This window comes from Mustela nivalis (genome assembly GCF_964662115.1).
Source record: "Mustela nivalis genome assembly, chromosome: 7".
In the NCBI taxonomy this organism is placed as follows: domain Eukaryota; kingdom Metazoa; phylum Chordata; class Mammalia; order Carnivora; family Mustelidae; genus Mustela; species Mustela nivalis.
The window spans coordinates 24,487,853-24,512,426 of NC_139026.1; the positions used below are offsets into that span (position 1 = coordinate 24,487,853).

The 24,574-nt window shown below is 36.3% G+C and overlaps 1 protein-coding gene across 8 annotated transcripts in view; it reads right to left on the minus strand.

The window, feature by feature from the left end:
• VEZT (vezatin, adherens junctions transmembrane protein) overlaps positions 1 to 24,574 on the minus strand; it is a 65,605-nt gene that overhangs the window by 32,753 nt on the left and 8,278 nt on the right. For 6 of the 8 annotated variants that reach the window (XM_082739268.1, XM_082739273.1, XM_082739267.1 and 3 more), the window contains exons 2-3: positions 5,413 to 5,547; positions 2,089 to 2,175 (exon numbers count right to left, since the gene is read on the minus strand). In XM_082739268.1, coding sequence (XP_082595394.1) covers positions 2,089 to 2,175; positions 5,413 to 5,547 — 222 coding nt within the window. Of the gene's footprint in view, positions 1 to 799; positions 896 to 2,088; positions 2,176 to 5,412; positions 5,548 to 24,574 lie in introns of those variants that run through there. The other 2 variants (XM_082739274.1, XM_082739271.1) reach the window with 2 other exon arrangements.

Here is a 24,574-nt window from a genome sequence, read left to right on the forward strand (position 1 = left end):
AGTTGGCTGATGAAAATATTGGCTAGAAAGGTAGGTTAGGGCCAAATTATGCTGATTCTTTCTGTTGAAGTGATGAACTTGATTCAATGGGTAAAAGGAATCTTTAAGGATCTAAATGGAATAATGGTATGAGAAGATAACTCAGAAGATTTCTACCTGTATGGAATGAAAGAGTATGAGAAGCACAACTAAAGAATAGAGAGATTTCTGGTTTTACCCCTACGGATGGAGATGGGAACTATTCAGGTATCAATATATTTCAATGATCTTATATATTTTTTAACATATTGTGTTGTTTCATAAAGCTGATGAGGACCAAATGAGATAACATGTGTGAAAGCACTTTACAGGCTAACGAGTGCTTAAAAAGTGCTAATACCACTACCATTATAGTTGTTATAAAATAACCTTTTTTTAATCTTTAAGAAGTACTACTTCAATAAGGAATAATGGCAAAGGTTCAGCTATCATGGAGCAACTGCCGTATTTTTATAAAAGGCAAGAGGGACTGGTTGAGTATCTGTATAGCCAACAAAATTTTAAATATGTCGTGGTCAAGGGAAAAGTCAAGCATCTCATTCCAGAAGCCACAGGGTAATTCCTTGTTCCATTACTAGTAAATGACTTCTTTGGTATGTACTTTTTACAGTTCTCTATAATATACGCACAAAAAGGATGCATATAGAAACTGGTACTTTACAGTGAAACATGTGGCCAGTGACAAAGGACCAAGAATGAAAAGATCAGGACTATGCCAACCACGACTAAACCACAGAAAAATGTATACGGATCCATATACCTTACCACAGTCCTAGTATCACTGAAGAATGAGGATGGCTCCACCTGGATAGAGATGATATTCTACGTAGATGACAAGATACTTCATTGACCTTCTCAATATACCTACAAAGATGAAACCCTGAACAGAGAACTTGCCCATTTGGATTGCTAAAAAAGTAATTTTAGTCAGTCAACACAAAACAATACTCAAGCTAGAGAGGTAGTATGTAACAATGGAGAGCCTAGGCTTTGAAACAGGAGACCTGAGTTCAAATTCTAACTCTATCACTTTCTCATTGAACATTTTTTAAACAATTCACTTCATAAGTATTCTTAAATCAAACTGAACTGTCTGAATCTCAGGCTTTCCAATAGGTAAAATGCACTAAACCTTATGGTGTTTGGATTACCAAATCAAAATGTGAAAGCACTTTGTAAACATCTCTTTATAAATGGTAATTTGCAAGAATGATAATCATCATCTTCAGGTCATAGGCCAGCAGAGGATCCAGAAATCTGCTTACTTGTGACTTGATTACTCCTTCTGAGATCCATGAGAACTTCCTAACTTTAATTTTTTAGCTATACTACCTGGATTTTGCATTGCTTAGGATGTACAAAGTTGAAGCACTTCCTCTTGGGGGTCAGAGGTCAAACACCAGATTTATTACTGTAGACAGAATAGGGCGGGGGAAAAAAGCAAGCCTCACAGGAATCAGAAAGACTCTTAATGGTCACAATTCCAAGTCTTTGGGAAATTCTGTGATCATTAGTCTTGGGAGTACATTTTACATATGAAGTTGCCAGAGAATGATAGATTAATGATAAATGAATTAGGGGAGGGGGGAACCACTTTGATTTTGTCCAAACTTTGCTCCTAATGAAAATGGAGAAGATCTCACTAACAGATATATTTCCTTCCTATAGAGAGAGGAATACTTGTCAATGGAGGAAGAAGACAGCAGGAAATTGGTAACCTAACAGAGGTATCAAAAACTACCAGAATATTCTATTCTAAATGGCTAATAACCTCCTGGGAGTCCTAAGAAATACTACTAATAAATTCTAATTCAAATATCCACAATTATTGAAGGATTTGTTGGTTTTTTTTTTTTTTTTTAAGGTGATACCAACAAACTTCATTAACACTTCCTGAAGCAGGCAGTTTTCTTTCAGAGAACTGCCCAGAATTTCTATTTAGTATTAATCACTGCCCAAAACAGTGGCAAAACAAATTGTGATTCAATAGATTCTGTCAGTAAACTGGAGCCCTGAAAACTGACAAAAAGAAGTAGAGCAAACACTTACCAGCTTGTGAAGTAAGTCATCTTTCTTATTGTACTGATAGAAAATCCAACTTTTGATGGTTTCAGCCACTTTTAACAGGATGCCTTGCTGAAGGAGATGAACAACATTGTATAGGATTTATTAAACTACACCCAAACAGCAGAAAAACTCCAAATAACTTATTTCTAATTAATCAGAATTTTTATTAGAAAAAGGGAGGGGAAAAAATCATCTAGGTTATATCCTTTGTCAATATGTCTCATCCTCCTTAGTAATTCCCAGATTTACTTGCATATCAGAAGTACCTAGAGATTTTAGTTAGAAATATTCGTGGGTCCCCAAACTATAGGTTCAGATTAATTTAAAATTAAGTTTTGAATGAGACCTGAAAGCAAATTTTTGAAAGAGCACTCAGAAGTTATCCTGATGTAGCCCATTTATTGGGTACACTCTATATTAGCTATGTCAAGATGATGATAGTATGTACTTCAAAATGAAAACCATAAGATGCTCCAAGTTCTCAAATACTAAGTACATTTCATTCCACAATGCTAAGGTAGAAAGACATTTTAATCAATTTTAGAAAAAGTATCTCATACTGAAATAAAAGTTATATTACTGAATCAACCAAAAATTCAAAATTACCTTAATGTTAATAGCCCATTTCCATGCTAGTAAATGGTGTTTACATTCATTGAGTGGTTACTATATCCCGGGTACTGAAAAAGGGTCATAGGAACAATGATGAATACACGTAACTGTTGTTTTCAAGAACTTAGCATAGAAGAGATGGTATAAATAATTACAAATCAATGTAAAGTCTGGGAAGTGTGGGAAAAGAGGTCAAGAGGTGCTAACACTGAAGCTATTCCCTAACAGATAAGCAGGAATATAACAAAGGAGGGAAGAACATTCTGGGCAAAAGAACAGGATGAAGAAAGGAGACAGCCATGTAAGCATGTCAGTGGCATGGTGGCATAGTCTGGGACATGCTGAGACACAAGGGAAGAAGGGGATGATAATGACCACTGAGAGAGGTTTTAAAGGACTTTGATCTTATATGCCCTAATATTTAGACTTTATCTTATAGGCTGTGAGGAGCCACCAAAGACTTTTAAGAAGGAAATGAAACAATAAAAATCAGCATTTAAGAAAAATAACTGGCTACAGTGCAGAGGCAATACTGGCAGGAAATGACTGTAGCCAAGAAGCCTGATTAGGAGGATATTTAACAGTCCAGCTAAATAATGAAAAAGGCCTCAAGTAGGGTAGCAAAAAAATAGTGATGGTATGAGAAGGTTGGATTTTAGAGACAAAATAAGTTCACTTGATATATCATTTAGTGACCAAATTAATGTGGGAGTCATGGAAGGAATATCTTATTTGTTTTATTCAGATGAATCTTGAGTTTCCTGGGGACACAGGTCAGGTGAAAATGTTTAGCAAATGTCCAAAACTCAGTGAAGACAGAGAATACACATAAGTGGCCAATGACGGCAAAAAAGTAGATGAGATCACTCAGAAAAATAGACCAAGCAGAGAAGAGGCCTGATGCTCAAACTTTATGGAAGGAACATTTAAGAATAACCACAGGAAAACGAACTAGAAAAATATACAAAGAATGAATATTCACGATGAGAACCCCAGTAAAAGTACTCAATAAGTACTTCACAATAACATTAAAAAATAAAAGTTAAGGGCGATTAAGGCTAACAACAGTTTGATCACGATCTTATATAAAAACTTTGCTTTCCAAAGAAAATAACTGGTACTTCACTGCTTTAACAAAACTTTGGGGGCAATTATGAAAATATATCCCTGGAGAAGGAACTAAATAATACAACAAATCTTTCTAAAATTTAGCTGTCCCAGATTTAGAAAAACTCCATTTTAAGAAAATATAGCTCATACAATTGAAATGTGTACTATGAAAACCAAAGGAACTTTCTAGACATGTGGTAATTTCGAAAAACATTCTCTAGCTATTTCTCAATTTCTGAGGACTAGTAAATCTTAAACTCTCATTTTATTTATTTATAAACTAATAACACTTCTATATGTAAAAACACCTATCATAAATGAAAAGGATTAAATACCTGTAAAACTCAACTTTGAACAACAAAAAACGGCCATTGCCCATATCCTAAGACTATCCCTTGGCCCATTCTTTCCCTTTGGTTGCCAAGTAATCTCAAATCCAAGTTTTAATCTATAAATAACCTATTAGCTATATCCTTCAGTTTTGCTTTCAAAACTCTCCCTAGGAACATTCACATTTGAAAGGAGCAGAGAAGAAAAAGTTTAAGTCCAGAGGACAACAAACTTGTTCTGATCCACGTAAGCTCTAACTCTCTAATTCCTACCCTGTAAGTATCAGTTAAAAAAACATTTCTCTGGTATTTATTCTACTTTTGCAAATGGGCCCAGCTTGGTTAACTCACATTATAGAGATTTTTCTAAGAAGAGGAGAAAAGAGAACTCCTTCCCTCTCTATCACCACAGAGTAAACAACTAATTGAAAATTTTAAAAGCTTCCTCCCAAAAATAATGATGTCTTGTAATAAAATACTGATTAGACTAGAATGTTCAAGAAATGAGGTAATCTGGTTTATTTTTTCTATTAAATTAGAATTCCTTTTGTTAAAACTCAAATGTACTGGAATTTTTTATTTTATTTTATTAAATATGGCTAATAGAACATAAACAAATCTAGTAAATGCATTTTACAGACCCTAATTAGTGGATATTCTGCCAGTATCTTAGCCTCACAGTGTTTATAGCAACTGAGATATTTATTACATAAGAGGATACTGCATATATATAAAGGGCGTCACAAACTGAGGTAAATATACCCACTCCATCACAGATCCTTAAAATTGCTTATGAAATATGTTATCAGTTTGCTTTCTTATAACTTGTGCTCTCTTTCAAAACAATATATAAAGAAAAAAATTCTAATTAATATACAAGAAATATAGAATGGTTGAGCTCTCATTAAGGTTTGCATGTATTTTTCTGGCTCCCTCCAAACAAGTTCAATATTTAAGGAATTAATATATTTTAATCCTCAATCATATTAATTTCTATTCATTATAGAAATTACTGAGATAGTACAGAACAGCAAGATTTATGTTTATCTAAACAGTTCTGTTCTACTGATGAAATAAAAAATAAAGTCTTAACCAATGTGGGAGAGGACATGAAGGTGCTTATAAGATTTTTGTTGTGTGGTTTTTTTTGTTTTGTTTTTTTTTTTTCCTACAAGGGTAAGAATAAAGGCAGTTTAAATAATCAGTGAGGTGAAGAGCAAAAGATTAATCATAGAGAATGAACATGCTTTCTTACTTTTGGCAGGGCTTTGGCAGGAGGCTTTTGTTGTCCCTCTGTCACTGTGCCTTTTTCCAGTTTTGGTGACAGAGAAGAACATATTTCAAAGTCTGTGTGTCCCAGATCCTGTAAGTACTGGTAAAGTGGAGAGTTCTGAAAGAGACATATAAAATTAACCAAATTTCAATTTTGTTACTACTTCAAAAGTTTAGGAGGCCAAACTCAACACCAAACTTCACTATCATGACCAGTATGCATGAATTCTTTAAAGCTTCATCTTTTAAAAAGTGAATTACCTGTCACAATGCCAACTAACAATAAAAAAAAAAAAATCTACAAACAATTCAACAGAGAGACCCAAAAAAGGAAAAACTCTAAACACAGATTTTTCTGAGTGGGTACCAACAAGAAAAAATGAATTTAGGAATATAAATAGATTTGTTAAGCACTTTCTTTGCCCAAATATTTGTACTATTAGAGTAGATTGCTTCAAAAGAGGCAAGCCTGGCTATAGATAGTTCCTAAGAGGGCCTAAGGTGAAAAGCAGTTATTACTTGAAGCTAAGAATTAAGCAATAATTATACTGCACTAATTATAATTTTATCATGCCATCATATTCATTAACTCATCAGCACACGTATGTATTATCTACAACATGCCCAGCACTGTAAACAAATTTAGAACTTTAAGAAATTTACCTAAAATAAGCTGTATCTTACATACAACCTTATGGCAAACAAGAGACTCTGTGGGTAATAAAAGCATTAGAACATGGTGGTTAAGAACACAAACTCTGGAGCTAGACTATATGTTCAAATCCCAACTGTGCATCTTACTGGCTGAGCATCCAATGACAGTTTATAATCCTGTATTTCAGCTGTCTCATCTTAAAATAGAAATAAAAATAAGACCTAGTTCGTAGGGCTTTTATATGGACTAAATATATACAAGCACTTAGAAAAATACCTGTCCCATAGTAATCACTCAATTTACACTTCAGGTAAAAGGTAGAAACAGCACAGGTTTTGGAACAGACCGAAAAAAACACCAAAAAACCAAAAAACCAACCAATCAACCAACAAACAAACAAACAAAAAAAAAACAAAAAACACCCCAAACAAAAAAAACTCCAACCTCATCAGATACATAGGCATCACTGTTAAACGAAAACCTATGGGACAATTTTCTGCATCAACAGTAAGCTTTAATTTTAACTTTTTCAGTCTTCTTTAAAAATAAACCTTGATTCCATTCAACAAAAATATTTAATACTTTAAAAAAGACCTTATGTTAGGTGGTAGAGATAAAATAACAACCACCACAAAAACTATAGTAAACAGCAACACAACTAACATAGTACCATGTGGCAAAAACTTAACTAGCAATCTACTTGCATCGTTGTTGTTGTTGTTTTTTTCTAAGATTTTATTTATTTATTTGACAGAGAGAGACAGAGAGACAGAGAGAGCACAAGCAGGGGAGCAGCAAGGGAGAGGGAGAGGCAGGCTCTCCACTGAGCAGGGAGCTCAGTGCGGGACTCAATCCCAGGACCCTGGGATCATGACCTAAGCAGAGGGCAGAAATTTAACCTACTGAGCCACCCAGGCAACCCATGCATCATTTCACTTAAGGTTCACAACAAACCCTAAAAAAGTATTATGATCATTGTTATAATTGTTATAATCATTGTTAATTCCCATTTCATAGAAGAGGAAACAGATTCACTCAGATACAGAATGCAGGATAGGTCTGACTCCAAAGCCAATACTCTGAAATATTATATACTATACTATCTAAAATAACACATCCCTCCTGTGTCTAGAGAGGAAGACACCAGGGAAACTTCCTTATAGTTTAGTATAGAAACATCAAGTAAATCATTAATTGCAAGATTGTTTTGGATGCTACAGAAACAGAGAAAAGGCAGTTAAATGAGACCAATGTTTTTAAGGGACTATGTCCCTGAGTTTGGGAAAATGAGAAGCAGTGGGAATTTGCTTATACTGGTAGCAATTTGCTGGGTATCAACTTGAGAGAATAAAAGATATATAAAATGCCTCCTTTTGTGAAATGTGTAAGCCTGATGATTCACAGACCTGTACCTCTGGGGCAAATAATACATTATATAATAATAAAAATAATTTAAAAAAAACTTTCAAAATTGAAAAAAATGCCTCCTTTTAAAGCTATGTTTAATGTTCCTTTGAGAAAAATATGCAAAAAATTATAACAAAAGGAGAAGTATGTTTATCTCTCTACCAGACTTAAATCTCTGGTGGCACAAATGGTTAATCTTCGTATCACCCATAGTATATCTTCAAATATTGCCTTGAATTACTCAAGGATTTTCAAAATGAATTGTGAACTCCACCCTGCACTGTCCCCAGAGTGGCAAAAGAACAAGAATGCTTGTTCGGTTGGGGTGACCTTTTGGAAAGTTTACATACTTAAAAAAACCCAACAAAGCTTGTTTTTAAGGCCGTAGAACCCTTTCGTCAAGTGAACTCCCATGGGGAAAAACAATAAATAAGATGGATCAAAGTGGAGTTACTCTAATTCCGGGGTTGTCAACGTTTTTCTGAAAAAGGCCAGGCAGTAAATATTTCACACTTTGCAGGCCATATGGTCTCTATAGTAACTAATCAATCCTGCTGCTGTAGTGCAAAAGCAGCCACAATAATACATAAACCAGTGAGTGTGGTTATGCTCCAATAAAACTTTATTTATGGAAATCCTGAACTTCTTATAATTTCTAAGTGTCACAAAGCACCATTCTTTTGATATTTTCCCCAACCATTTAGAAATGTAAAGTCCACTCTTGTTCACCAGTCACAGAAAAACAGGTGGGGAACAGAGGACAAATCTGGCCCAACAGCTAGTTTGCTGACTCCTGTTCTTTTTTATTTTTATTTTTTGAAGAGTTTATTAATTTATTTGACAGACAGAGATCACAAGTAGGCAGAGAGACAGAGAGAGGGAAGCAGGGTCCCTGCCGAGCAGAGAGCCCGATGCCGGGCTCGATCCCAGGACCCTGGGACCATGACCTGAGCTGAAGGCAGAGGCTTTAACCCACTGAGCCACCCAGGCATCCCGACTTCTGTTCTAATTAAAGACTTAGTCGCTATATTGAGGCATATTCTTAATTGCTACCTGTTCTCTGACAAGAGGCTTGGTGGGTGGGGATGGAGTTAAACTTTTCATTCAAATTCTAGTACCTTTCTTACTACACACTTGGCTGATGCTGTGTCAACACTGACCCCAAAGTCCCTCCCTTTTCCAGTTTATGTCACAGCTCACAAAATAACAATATGGATTATCTGTACATACTTCTAAACGTGATTAAACAGAAGAGAAACAATGAATACTTTGTTCTCCGTATATGTTCTGCACATCAACTAAGAGCATTACTCAGTTGGGAACACCATAAGCTGGAACACCTGCTACTTCACATTTTGCAGAAAACAGCAGCATTAATTATTTACCTTGAATAATACCAATAATGTCCAATGGTGTCATCTGATACAGTAATTTCTTCAGTACCTTATTCTGCTTTTTCTACAAATGTTAAACTTTTCATTAACTTTTTGGTTGGTTTCACGATAATCTTGTCAAAGGTGTGACACCCATCTCTTTGAGCGACACAACTATGAATGATGCTTTAGTAGTTCTGGTTTCTTCCCCATCTTTAGTGTAAGAATTTAACATTTTCTCCCTAGAAAAAACTGTTTTACAGTTCTGGGAGATTCGGGCTTGCCAAGCTATCACTGTGCTTTGTTTCATGGCTTTATGTAACTAAGTATTTGAAAAATTTCAGAGTAGAAAACTTCGGAGACTAGGGATGAAGGCACTGCAGGTCTGACAGAATGTAATTCCAGTCACCATCATATTTCATATTTGAACTTTCTCTTTTAGACTGCTTCTACAAATCAAACCACTTTCTAACACATATAAACTCAGACTGTATGAACTCTAAAGCTCTTAGTCATTGTTTATGATAGTATCCTGAGTTGTAGCATTTATTTTACTGTTTCATTTCTATGCTCCAATCACTTTTGAGCCAAAATAAACTGTAAAATTTAACCAATGTTAACAAACCAATGAAAAACAAAGATTCTTTGCTTAATGAACTGAACCTTGGTCAAGATGAACTGATCAAAATAGACCTCGTAGCACATGAGTGATTTTTAAGAGTGCAAAGGGATTTTTGGTAAAATTATTATTACTTTAAAAAAAAATGTTTGGGGGTTAAGATTACTATCACTTTTTCTCTGGAACTACCAAATAACCTATGTACTATTTAACAGATCTTAGAAAACCACATCATGACTAGTGTTTCACAGATTTTTATGGGTCTAAAAACCTGTTTAAGGTTATAAAAATTATTGAGAGCCTAAAAAGAGTTTTTGTGGATGTCTAAATTATATTAGAAATTAAAACTAAAAATTTTTAAAATATTAATTTACTTAAAATAATAATAAACTCATTATAATACTAATGTAATAATACAAACTTAATGAAAAAAAATTTTTTTTTCCAAAATGAAAAAAAAGTACTGAGCAAAGTGGATTATTTTACATTTTTTGCAAGTCTCCTTAATATCTGGCTTAATAGGAGATAACTGGATTCTTTTATGCTTCTTTATTCAATGTATTGCAATTTATTGTTCTGGGTGAAGTATATATAGAATATCAAGCTTTGGGGCACGTGGGTGGCTCAGTTGGTTAAGGGTCTGCCTTGGACTCAGGTCATGATCGCAGGGTCCTGGGATGGAATCCCATATCCGGCTCCTTGCTCAGCAGGGACCTGCTTCTCTCTCTCCCTCTGCCTGCTCCTCCCCTTGCGTGTGTTCTCTCTCTGTTTCTCTCACTGTAAAACCTTAAAAAAAAAAAAAAAGGAAAGAGAGAAAGAAAGAAAGAAAGAAAGAAAGAAAGAAAGAAAGAAAGAAAGAAAGAAAGAAAATCAAGCCTTAAACAGGTAAGTAGTTGGGGGCGCCTTGGAAGCTCAGTTGGTTAAGCATCTGACTCGATATCAGCTCAGGTCTTATGATCTCAGGGTGGTGAGTTCAAGCCCCACATTGGGCTTCAAGCCCAGCATGGAGCCTACTTAAACAAACAAAGATATGTGGTTGGAAAGGGAGTATTTTAGTTTTTTAAAGATTTTATTTATTTATTTATTTATTTATTTATTTGAGACATACAGAGATGGAGAGAGCACAAATGGAGGAGAATCAAAGAGAGAGGAAGAGGCGACTCCCTGCTGAGCAGAGAGCCCAACATGGTGCTTGATCCCAGGACCCTGAGATCATGACTTGAGTTGATGGCAAATGCTTAACTGACTGAGCCATCCAGGTGCCCCGGAAAGGGAATTTTTTTTTTTTCCTTAAGATTTTATTTACTTATTTGACAGACAAAGATCACAAGTAGGCAGAGAGACGGACAGAGAGAGAGAGAGAAGCAGGCTTCCTGCTGAGCAGAGAGCCCGATGCAGGGCTCAATCCCAGGACCCTGGGAACATGACCTGAGCTGAAATCAGAGGTTTAACCCACTGAGCCACCTAGGCACCCCTGGAAAGGGAGTATTTTAACAGTCTTTCCTGCTAACTGCATTAACAAAGAATAGCTATAACGAAACTCGACAAGTGATAGTTTTGAAAAAGTTAATTAAGTATGGAATATAAAACCATACTGATGAGCTTTTCATATTCTATAGACAAATGAGAGTGAAAAGGCAAATGTGTTAATATTAAAATGTGATCGCCCATTGCAACAGCCCTAACCACTATATTTACAGGTCTGGGGCTATTTAGGCTTATGAACAAATACACTGAAATTTCTATGTTTCATATAGTGTTTATTATAGGTTGATGGCAGCCTCAGAAAGGGCTTTTTTTGTGAAGGGTAAGGCAGAGTAGATGATAATAGGTAATTTTCTATTATAACTTTTTTCCTGAGTTCAAGCAAAACAGAACCACAAATGTTTCAGTTAAGTTGTTTTCTTGAAGAGAAATTATTAGCACTGGACTCAAACTATAATTTTGTTGTATTGGAGAATATTACTGTTGCCAAAAGAAATATGAGAAACCTCAGACACAGCATGTGGGAGCTTCTCCTCAGGAAATCCTTGTGGTTCACTATTCCTGTAAATTTTAGCTGACAGAAAACACACATCATAGCACCAGAAAGAATTTTGCTAAATGAAAGACAGCCAAGAGTCTCTGGTTGTGCTGAGATTTTTCTGATGGCTGAAACATACTTTTGTAAGAAAAATAAACAAAAACAGACAGGAAACCCCAACATTTTTGCTGAATAAGCACTTCAAGAAAATGACTCATTTAAGTCAGGGACTACCAGCACCTCACACCCACCCACCCATTGAAGATAACAGATCCCACACCGAAAGATATATATCAAGCTTGAAACACTCATTTAATGCATTGTTTGCTTTCTACATGATTTGTGGTACTTTCTATAGAAGTGCCGGTACCATATTGCTGGTTTGCCAGTAACATATTGCTGGTCTGCATTTAAAAAGGAAGATAAACTGGTGCCAACATTGAGGTGATGGGTAAAATACTTTCATCATTGTTCTCTCTTCTAAACTGACTTATTTATTTTTTTCTTTTTAGAGAAAGAGCGTGCACATGCGTGGGACAGGGGCAACGGGAGAGAGAGATTCTTAAGCAGGCTCCACACTCCATGTCAGCACAGAGCCTGTCATGGGGCTCGATCCACAACCCTGAGATCACGACCTGAGCAAAATCAAGAGTCAGACTCTTGGGGTGTCTCAGGTTAAGCAACTGCCTTCCGCCCAGGTCATGATCCTGGAGTCCCGGAATACAGCCCCACACTGGGCTCTCTGCTCAGCAGGGAGTCTGCTTCTCCGGATGACCTTTCTCCACACATGCGCTCTCTCTCTCTCTCTCTCTCTCTGTCGCAAATAAATAAGTAAAATCTTAAAAAAAAAAAAAAAAGAGAGAGAGAGAGAGAGATAGACACTTAACCGACTAAGCCACTCTGGCGGCCCTCTTGTAAACTGCTTTAAACATTACAGAGAAAATAAGTTGTAACCTTCCAGGTTCCAGGCTGGAGAGGAAACAGGCAACATGACAACATGACTGAATTAAGCAACTCATTCAATAATAAATACTGATTGAACATCTTCTATATGCCAAGCAATATCGAGGCACAGGGAAGAAAACGAAACAAAACAGGTAAGTTCTTCACTAATGTTTCATCATATGATACTTCTGATAGGACCATTGCTTTCAACTACCAAGGAAAATATTGAGTCTTCTGCTATGTTTCTGGAAAATCCTCTCTTGGTCCCAGCTTCCTTAAGTACAAAATAAGGGTGCTGAGGGTTTCTTAAATTTGTTCAAGTGCTAAAACAAAACTCACAATGTTCTCTCACAAACAAGATAAAAAAAGTGATATGCTATATTATACTATTATGCTATAATATATTATATTACATATCACACAAAAGTGATATGCTATATTATAATAATATATTATAGTTTGTGCTAAATCAAATGCTATGTTATCTTATGCAACTAGTAAATGCCAAAATACAGAAATTCTACATAGCAAATTACCCAGTTTCTTCAACAAATAAGTGATATATTAAAGGTGGAGGAAGTTGAGAAAACTGCTTAAGACTAAAGGGACATATCACTCAAATGTGATGTATGGGTTTTGTTTAGATCCTGGTTTGAACAATTATAAGAAGAAATTTTTTAAAAAATTTTTAAAAATGTATTTGACAGAGAGATCCCAACTAAGCAGAGAGGTAGGCAGAGAGAGAGGAGGAAGCAGGCTCCCCGCCGAGCAGAGAACCTGATGGGGGGCTCCATCCCACGACCCTGGGCTGAAGGCAGAAGCTTTAACCCACTGAGCCACCAAGGCACCCCAAGAAGACATTTCTTAAGATACTCAAAATCCAAATGCAGACTAGCTATTAGGTGATACTATAACTGAACTAATGTGAGTTTGTTCCTTGGTGAGTCACAGACAGGAATTACACCAGGTGAGTTGTCACACAAAGGAAACTTTATTTGCAGAAAATGAGGAGATCATGGGGAATAGCTTCCAAAGCCTGAAGCCCCAAACAAGGGAGAACTGGTTTCTTTTATTTAGGATTAGAATGAATATTTAGATAGGGGTGCCTTGTCACCACTAAAGACAGGCATAAGCCAGGGCATGTGTCTTAAGGAAACATGACTATAGGGATACCTGGGGGACTCAGTCAGTTAAGCATCTGCCTTCAGCTTGAGTCGTGATCCCAGAGTCCTGGGATCAACACCAAGGGGCTCCCTGCTCTGCGGGAAGCTTGATTCTCCCTCTCCCTGCCACTCCCCTGCATGTGCTCTCTCTCTGGGAAATAAATAAATAAAATCTTGGAAAAAAAAAAAAAAGGAAACATGCCCTTATATATCTTATGTTCTATAAATGAGGCTTGTGCTCCTTCTTGGATGGAAGTTTTAGTATTAGAATGAGGTAACGGTAATTGTTCACCACTCCACACATGGTCCAACTGTGTAGGTGCAAGCTGAGAGTTAAACTGAAACCAGTCTGGGTGATCTGGGCTGTACAGAATTGTTTGTCCAGGCAGTCCATACTGCTTGAGGGGTAGTTTCAGTTTATATCGTGGGATGTTACGCCCTTCAGTTCTTTTGCCTGACCTAAAAGATAAGCTTGAAAGAAGAAGTTAAGGAATAATGTGGGACAAAAGTCAGTAGGTAGAAGCAGGGGAGTAGTGAAGGTCAGATCTTAGGGTCTAGCTGGTAAAGTATTAGGGAATTATTACTAATTTTATTAAATAATTATATGGGAGTTAGCATTTTTTAAAAAAGAGAACATACTGATCTGTTAGAGATGTATAAGGAAGTACTTACAGGTGAAATTAGGTAATGTCTGGGATCTTCTTTGAAAGAGTCCAAGAAAAAAGGTAGGGGTGGAAGAGGAACAGATCAGTTTGGCAAAAAGTTAACACCTGCTCAAGCTGAAGCTGGGTACACGGAACTTTCACTGTATTATTCTTTCTTTTTATGTATAATTTTAAAAGTCCATTGTTAGTTTTAAAAAGTCAGATGCCAGTTAAAAGATCTGTATGCTGAAAACTATAGAACATTGAAAGAAATTGAAGCACAAAGAAATAGAAAAACATTCCATGCTCATGGATTGGAAGAACAAATATTGTTAAATCTCTATACTACCCAAAGCAATCTACGCATTCAATGCAAACTTGATCAAAATAACACTAGCATTTCTCACAGAACTAGAACAAATAATCCTAAAATTTGTATGGAACCGGAAAAGACCCCAAAGAGCCAAAGTAATGTTGAAAAAGAAAAGCAAAGCAGGAGGCATCATAATCTTAGGCTTCAAGCTCTATTACAAAGCTGTAATCATTGATACAGTATGGTACTGACACAAAAACAGACACACAGATCAATGGAACAGAATACAGAACCCAGATCTTCAACAATGGAGGAAAGAATATCGAATGAGGGGTAAAAAAAAGCCTATTCAACAAATGGTATTGGGAACACTGGACAGCGAAATGCAGAAAAATGAAACTGGACCACTTTCTTACCCCATACACAAAAATAAACTCAAAATGAATGAAAGACTTAAATGTAAGACAGGAAACCATAAAATCCTAGGGGAGAAAATAGGCGGCAACCTCTGTGACCTTGGCCATAGTGACTTCTTACTTGATACGTCTCTGGAGGCAAGGGAAAAAGCAAAAATGAACTATCAGGACCTCATCAAGATAAAAAGCTTCTGCACAGTGAAGGAAACAGAATGGGAGAAGATATTTGCAAATGACCTAGTGGACAAAGGGAGTATCTAGAATCTATAAAGAATTAATCAAACTCTACATCTAAGAAATACATAGTCCAGTTAAGAAATGGGCAGAAGACATGAACAGACATTTCTCTAGAGAAGACATACAAACGACTAACAGACAGATTGAAAAAAAAAAAAAAAAGGAACATGACTCAACATCAGGGAAATACAAATCAAAACCATAATGAGATACTATCTCATACTGGCCAGAATGGCTTAAATTAACAACTCAGGAAACAACAGGTATTAGTGAGGATGCAGAGGAAGGGGAACCCTTTTGCACTGCTGGTGGGAATGCAAGCTGGTGCAGCCACTCTGGAAAACAGCATGGAGATTCCTCAAAAAGTTAAAAACAGAACTACCCTATGACCCAGCAATCGTACTACTAGGTATTTATCCAAAGGATACAAAAATGCTCATCCAAAGGAGCACTTGCACACCAGTGTTTATAGCAGTGCTATCAACAACAGCCAAATTATGGAAAGAGCCCAACTATCCATTGACTGATGAACGGATAAACAAAATATGGTATATACATACAATGGAATATTACTTGGCCATCAAAAAGAATGAAATCTTGTCATTTGCAGTGACAAGGATAGAACTAGAAGGTATTATGCTAAGGAAAATTGGTCAGTCAGAGAAGGACAAATATCCTAAGACTTCACTCATATGTGGAATTTAAGAAATAAAACAGGTAAACGAACATGGGGGAAGGGAAGGAGGAATAAAGTAAGAAAAAACAGAGGGAGGGAAACCATTAGTCACTTTTAATTACAGAAAACAAAGGGAAGGTTTGTTGGTGGTGTCGTGGGTAGGAGGATGGGCTAAATTCATCATGGGCATTAAGGAAGGCACTTGTGATGAGCACTGCATGTTATAGGTAAGTGATTAATCACTAAATTTTACTCCTGAAACCAATACAACACTATATGTTAACTTACTTGAATTTAAACAAATAGATAAATAAATAAATAATCAGATGTCAAGTTTTCCTAGAATCTGGTGTAAATGATTGAAGAAAGTAACATGCAAAAAAATGTAAAATTAAGAAAATTCAACTTTCTCTTTTAATGTGGGGAAAAGATAAGCTTATTAAATTTTAGAACAGAACATCTGTGTCTTTTCAAATTTCCATATAATGGTAGTAGAGCTTCTAATATCTACTGAAAGAGAATATAACAAAAAGCAAATATTAATTTAGTTATATCTTTAAATGAAACCACACCAGCACCAACTAACATACTATAACACATGCACATAATACTCTATGTGTAAAAAGTGTTCATATACTATTGGGCAAATATTTGCACTGGCAAATTTTCTGCAACAATGACCAGGTCACTCAATACTACCACCAAGTATAACAAATGTCAAAGATATCCTCTAGCAATAAGATTTCAAGTTACCAGTCTCAGTGGAGATACAAATAAATGAATAATTACCTTTCAATGTCAATCATTCATATTCACTTTCCACTGACTAATGAAAAGTTTGGGGAATAAGCAAGTCTCAATTATGTGACTTTTGGACCATGTTTTAAAAACAGCATTAAGACAGTTAAAAACAAAAAACCAAAACCACAACCAAACAGTATGTTCCTACAGAGCAGAAGTCCTCAAAGTAGATTTTGCCCCCATCCTCCAACTTCAAGGTCTTAAGACATTTTTGGTTGTTATAACTGAGGAGGGGAGGAATGGCACTGGCAAAGAGTGGGCAGAGGTTAGGGATGCTTATGTAGCATCGTACAAAGTGGAGAAACCCCACTCTTTGTCAGCTCAAACTGTCAATAGTGCTGAAGTTGAAAAACCTTGTTTTAGAGCATAAGGAATCAGACTGAAAAATTTCACAAGAAATAAGTAGCCCAGCAGCTCTTTTCCTTAATTTTTATTCTGGGAATGATAGATTAAAAAGGCAAAAACCAAAATGGGAAATTAGCTATTTTTCCATGACTTGTAATCTAAACCTCAATAGGCATTCTAAGAGTGAAATGAGTTATCTTCAAAAATAACTGCATCCAAATTTATACATTAAAATTTTAACCAGGGGTGCCTGGGTGGCTCAGTGGGTTAAGCCGCTGCCTTCGGCTCAGGTTATGATCTCAGGGTCCTGGGATTGAGCCCTGCATCAGGCTTTCTGCTCAGCGGGGAGCCTGCTTCCCCTGCTCTCTCTCTGCCTGCCTCTCTGCCTACTTGTGATCTCTCTCTGTCATATAAATAAATAAAACCTTAAAAAAAATTTTTTTTTTTTAAACCAGCCATCAAAAGTGATTTCCTTTGGTTACAGGCACATCCCTGTCAGTGCTATAGGCTCACAACAAGCACCTTCATCAGGTTAAGGATCAGCCCACAGAACCATAGATGCTCTTTTCACACTACCTCTGATGCACCATATGGACTCTCTCCTTCTCTTTCCCAGAAGGAGTGGTTTGCAGAGCTGTGCCCTCTTAGAAAAGCACTTTGTGGTCTACACTAACTATTGGTCAAATTCTGATTCTGGTTTCTTACCAACTATCTGCTCTGTCTTCTAGGTGCCATTGACTGAGTGCAAACAGCATTCCACTGGAAAAATCACTTAGCTAGAAAAGGGGAAACACATGGCAATCATCACTTGCTCGCTTATCTTTAATCAAATAGAGTACCTACTATACGTCTGGTACTAAATTACAGGAATTTTCTGCCATTAACTTCTCACTGGGAATAGTCAAGAAAAAGTTATAAACTTTTTTTCTTAGCTATAAAAGGAAATTAAGTTCAACTGCCTAAACTTGCAGCTTAGCTTTTTTAGTGTTTTGCTATTTTTAAATAAAAATTCAAAAAACAAAAAAGATATAAAAAGTACCTTCATCCTACCCTTCACCTCTACTCCCTCTCCCAAAACATAACCAACATTCATTAGTTTGTGAATACCTGCTCTCCAAATTTGGTTAGTACCCATTTATGCTTGAAAGTGGCTGGCAAGGGAAGAGGCCAAGATGACTCCTACCTAGATTTCTGGTTTGGACAATTAGGTGATGCTATTTACTTAAATATAAAATAGCGGCAGAACAAAATTCTGAAGAGAGAGACTGTGATACACTCAAACATGAATAACTTAGACCTAAAACGTCTGGAGATCAGGAAATTGCCCTCGTTTGAATGCACAGATCTGAGCTTTTAGCGAATAGATATGGTGGCAAACCCACAGGGTAATGTACAGGTATAGAATCATAAAGAGATGATAAGATGAGCTAGAGATAATACAGAGAAGATAAGAGGGCCCTCAGAGAGGCCAATATTTTAAAAAAGCATATAGCCAAAGCTGGAAAATAGTAAGAGTAAGAGTAAAGACAGTTAACATTTCTCGGGTTGCTTATATGGCAGGCCTTAAGGATGTTTTATAATACCTTATTTACTCCTAACAGCAAACTTCTAAAGACAAATTATTACTACTCCTCCAATTTTAGAAGGAAATTAGGGCATATGGAAATTAAATAACTTGTCTAAGATCACCCAGCAAGAATGTAAAGATAGCTGATGTTGAGGCCAAAGCCTACACCCTTAATAACACAAAATTCTCAGGGCGCCTGGGTGGCTCAGTGGGTTAAGCCGCTGCCTTCGGCTCAGGTCATGATCTCGGGGTCCTGGGATCGAGTCCCGCATCGGGCTCTCTGCTCAGCAGGGAGCCTGCTTCTCCCTCTCTCTCTCTCTGCCTGCCTCTATGCCTACTTGTGATCTCTCTCTGTCAAATAAATAAATAAAATCTTAAAAAAAAATAACACAAAATTCTCTTTGAAAAAATAAAGGGTATTTAGAAGGAAGAACCAAGTCTTTTCTTGTTTGTCTTTTTTTTTTTTTTTTTTTTTTCCTTTTTAAAATTAAGCTCCGGGGCGCCTGGGTGGCTCGGTGGGTTGGGCCTCTGCCTTCGGCTCAGATCATGGTCTCAGGGTCCTGGGATCAAGCCCCACATCGGGCTCTCTGCTCGGCAGGGAGCCTGCTTCCCTTCCTCTCTCTCTCTGCCTGCTTCTCTGCCTACTTGTGATCTCTGTCTAATAAATAAATAAAATCTTAAAAAAAAAAAAATTAACCTCCATGCCCAGTGTGGGGCTTGAACTCATGACCCTGAAATCAAGAGTTGCATGCTCTACCAACTGAGCCAGCCAGGTGCCCCTTATTGTTTTAAAATACTTGTTTTAGGGGCGCCTGGGTGGCTCAGTGGGTTAAGCCGCTGCCTTCCGCTCAGGTCATGATCTCAGGGTCTTGGGATCGAGCCCCCCATCGGGCTCTCTGCTAAGCAGGGAGCCTGCTTCCCCCCCCCCCCTCTGCCTGCCTCTATGCCTGCTTGTCATCTCTCTCTCTGTCAAATAAATAAATAAAATCTTTAAAAAAAATACTTGTTTTAATATTCAGGTATGGAAAGCCAACAGATCACGAAATGACTGCCATACCAGATTTTATATTCTATAAAGTTCAAAATGCTGGTCCTGCATGGTATAATTATTAATTCAGTCATATTTTTTTCCCTCTCTTCAGGTTGCCCTCATCTCAAATTATTCCCCTTTCACTGGTGGACTTCGGTTTCATAGAACTATGGTCACTTGAATCTGGAAACACATATGTGTATTTTCCCCCCCTTCTGTGAATATATCTTGGAGAGTGGCAACTCCAAATCGTCATAGAATTGTTCTTATGATCTCCGGGCTCCATGATTTTTCTGTTTACTCATCCTTAAGAGAGTTCTGTTTTTATTAGCCAAGGGTTAATAAAGTAACAATTGGGAATAATTCAGGCAGAAACCAAAGGAAAAATTTCAAGTATAAAGGCAAAGAAAAATAATCAACAGGTAACAGGGTACCAATTTAGAAATCCAGTCACCAAAGGTGACAGAGTCGATATGATCAAGATCACACAAACACAATTTTTTTTTTTTAAAGATTTTATTTATTTATTTGACAGACAGAGATCACAAGTAGGCAGAGAGGCAGGCGGGGGGGGGGGGGGAAGCAGGCTCCCCGCTGAGCAGAGAGCCCGATGTGAGGCTGGATCCCAGAACCCTGGGATCATGACTGGAGTGGAAGGCAGAGGCTTTAACCCATTGAGCCACCCAGGCACCCTCACACAAACACAATTAAGCAAGTATTCCAGCGCTGCAGTTTTCCACAGGCTTTGGGGTCCATAAGTAGTGGGAGTCTGGAAATTGTCCTTGACCTGCTCTATCAGCCCATTTCTTAGGTTACAGCAGTGTTTACCTCTGGTCTGGAGATGTCAGTACTAAGTGGCTAATTCTGTTTGATAATACTGAGATGCACTTTTTTCTCACAAGAGAATGGTCAGTATCAGTTCACATCTGTTTGGTTGATTCAGGTGCCCCAGCTCACTGGGTTTTTAAAACAACTCTTATGAGGCACCTGGGTGGCTCAGTGGGTTAAGCCTCTGCCTTCGGCTCAGGTCATGATCTCAGGGTCATGGGATCAAGCCCTGCATCGGGCTCTCTGCTCGGAAGGGGGCCTGCTTCCCTCTCTCTCTGTTTGTCTCTCTGCCTACTTGTAATCTCCCTCTCTCTGTCAAATAAATAAACAAATAAATAAAATCTTAAAAAAAAAAACCCTCTTACGACACTAGAAAGAAAATATGGTCAACATATGGCAATACTGATTCCTTTAATTTACACTAAGACTGTATAATCCAATAAAAAAATAGTAAAAACTGAAAATATGGGCAAAGGATAGAAAAAGGCAGTCCAAAGAAAAAAAAATACAAATGGAATAATACAAACAAAACCATATTAGACTTTATCCTTGATAGAAGAAGTACAAATTCAAACAAATATATAATTTTAATCTGGTAGGTGGCAACAGTTAAATTTGATCATGTTTAGTGTTGGCAAGGGTATGAGGAAAAAGATACTTCGTACACTATAAGTGGGAGTATATCTATAAAAATATAAATATATCCATTGACTGAGCAATTCTACTAGCTATCTATTTTATGGATATAATTATAAAAGAATGCTTAAATGTACATATAAGAATACTGACTACTATAGCCATTGAAGAACCCCACTTACATTATTAAAAAGTCAAAGGATACATTCCTATGGTATTATGCATATAGTTGCATATATATATGAATAAATCACACTCTAAATGATCTGGAAAAGAACTGGTTACAGTGATCAGTGATTACTTCTAGGAAGATAAGAGGAACAGGGGAAGAAAAGGAGGATTAAGGGTCAGCTAATGCTTTCCCTGTATTATTTGACTTTTTTATAATAAGAATATATTCATGTGTCATTTGTGTGAAAAAGGTGCCCAGCATAAGGCCTGATTTAAAAGGTTTTGAACTGTTAGTTTAGCAAATGACTAGAATGATCCTGTGTTCTTTCCTATATCAAAAGTTGATCTAGTCAACTATTACACAATAGTTGATCAATAGTTGATCTAGTCAACTATTACACAGTTTCATTACTTAAAATATCAGTACTACATCAAAGCCATACTATTAGGTCTGATAAAATGCTAACTATCGTCAGACGTCATCTGATCTCTGTAACTCTATATTAAACACAAGAAGCAATAGGAAAAGGCAGTTATCTACTAATAGAAGGCGGTAGGAGGCAGGAGGCACTGGCACAAAGACATGAAATTGTATAATGGAAAAGTGACTTAGTTAATGAACACCTCAACTTATAATAAACCTGTACTTACCTAGAAGCCTTTGTTTCCATTCCCTTGTTAAAAGAATTCATCAAATTACTTATGGGTAACTTTTCTTTAAAATTTGTATCCATTTTTTATTTCTTCAGAAGAGAAAGTACTATAATGTTAAATATTTTTATAAGTTTCTGCCACGTCAAAGGAATCTCTAAAAGATCTTTTATTCAAAACAAAATCTTTAAGGAAAAGATGTCTGTAATTAATGGCATTTGATGGCGAATATTAGCCTGGAAATGATTATTAGCAATTAAAAATATTTTGATTCTTTTATCTTTGAATATAATTTAAAGCTATAGGTCTAAATGTAATTATCACATATAGAACAGCAATTTCCTGGGAAAATCTAATGAAAAAGGAGGAATTCCTGTAGTTAATTGCTGATTCCCTTATTTCTTCCAGGCTAACTGCAGAATACCACAAAATAAGCTGATGAGGATGACTGTCATTACCAAGTTACACAAGGTAGCTATTTTTTCTATTTTTAATGAAGAGCTAAAACTGTCATAATTAACAAACCCTACAAAATAAATTTCCCCATTACTATTAATTATATTGCCAATATACTGAATTTCTACAGACTTCTCACTTATCTTTAAATCAGTATGCAATCAGAAAGTATAATTTGAAAATAACAACTCACTGCCTCCCCCACTCCCAATCTTAAACCTTGGACAGATAATGTCATAAAAAAATACCTTGCAAGATTGACTATGAAATAACAGGGAATACTTTTGGAGTTGACACATTTCAACATAACTTCTAAGTTACTACACCCAAAGCCTTGAATCCAAGCATTAATTTAATTGTTCCTCAATAGAACAAAGCAAAATCTAATCACAGAAATCAAGAAGATTAAGTAAGCAAAAAGCATCCATAAAAATTGGTCCTATTTATTAAATAAACTACTACTCACGGGCAGCATAGTTTAATTTCTCCAGTTGACCTAGATGAAAAATTTATTGACTTCTGCCCATATTCTTTTGATCCATACACTTCTTTCTTTGATGGTTCCCACTTGTTTCTTCAGAAGAGCTACACTACAAAATGGCCACTGAACTGGAGGGTGTGTCTTCATCATTACTAAGCATTTTCCTATCAGAAGCAGCTCTTTGAAAAAGCAACATAATTTCTTCATTGCCACTCAGTATTACTCAGTGACTTCAGAAGTAATAGAAAAAATAGGGTTTTTTAAATGCCTTTAAAAGATATTACTTAAAACTTGTCTTTAAAATATTTTTACACTAGCTGCAGGTAAAACATATACTCATAAATTTTCCCGGCTGTAGGCTTCTAAAATTTTCCAATCAAAATGCATCCAATTCAATTAATCTTACATGAAATGTTATACACAACAAAAAGTTTTAAAAAGGGTAACTACATTTTTTTTCTACACAAAAGCACAAGTGTACTTCAGAACAATAGTATCTAGTCCAAGACAAATATAACCATAAAAAGAAAGCTGAAGAGATGCAAAGGGAGAAAATTGACTTCCACAGCTCACATGATCAACTGAATATAAAAAGTCACAGTAACTTGGTCTTAACTAAGAGAAAGGAAGACAGCAATGGTTGGTTGAGTGCTCTCTAGTTCTGACACTAACCTTATATCATCCAATATCTGGTTAATCAATTGTCATATAATGGGCCACTTACTGAATGCTGGGAAGAAGTAAAGGGAGGAAGCAAAACTCATTTTTAACTACTTCAGAAAAAAAAAAAAATTAGAACCAGGTCAAACACTGGCAATATGTTGTTGTGAGAAGAGCATGCAACAGACATTAACATGAGGTCTGGAAATTACTAGATCATGTCCAACCTTATTCTCCTTTCTCCTCATCCCAAATGATAATAATAAAAAGAGTAGAAAAAGATTTTGTGGTTCTTTTAAGAGATAAAGGAGAGATTTTACTTCAAAATGATGCATTCTGTCCTTTCATCAGAAGGGGAGAATCTGTAAGGTAAAGTAAAAAAAAAAAAAAAAAGGACAGGACACTTTAATAACAAAGGTTAAAGAGATATGAGATTAAATGGTATGGATTAATCAGCAGAATCCCAACTTTGGGAACTTAGGCAACAATGGTACAGACCCAGGAAAACTAAAATTAAGTAAGGGTTTCTGATCTAAAAAGGGACTGGAAATGGGCAGAATTTCTTTCCTGTATTTCTTAATTAATGAAAGACTATAAAGGCTCTCATTTATTCAACTTACAAGATTTGAGAAAAATTTAATACTGAAGCATGATCTGGTTAACCCCTTTATAATAAATAGGACAAATTTTAGAAAAAAATCAAATGATTCATTCAAGATATCCTTGCTAATTAATGTCATTTTCCTGACTACTAGTATAGTCCTCTTTCCCCAACGCTTTTAAAAAATGAAAGCCTTTGGGGCACCTGGCTGGCTCAGTTGGAAGAATATACAACTCTTGATCTCGGGTTGTGAGTTCAAGCCCCACACGAGGTATAGAGATTAAATTCAAAACTTAAAAAAAAGGAAAGCCTTTAAGACAATCATAAAAATAACTTAAGCACTGTATATCATAACTTGAGATAAAGAAAGTTGCATAAATGCAACACATATAAGTAAAAAAGAGAGAGACCTTAGTACCTTTTGGAATGTTTGTTTATATATTTTTA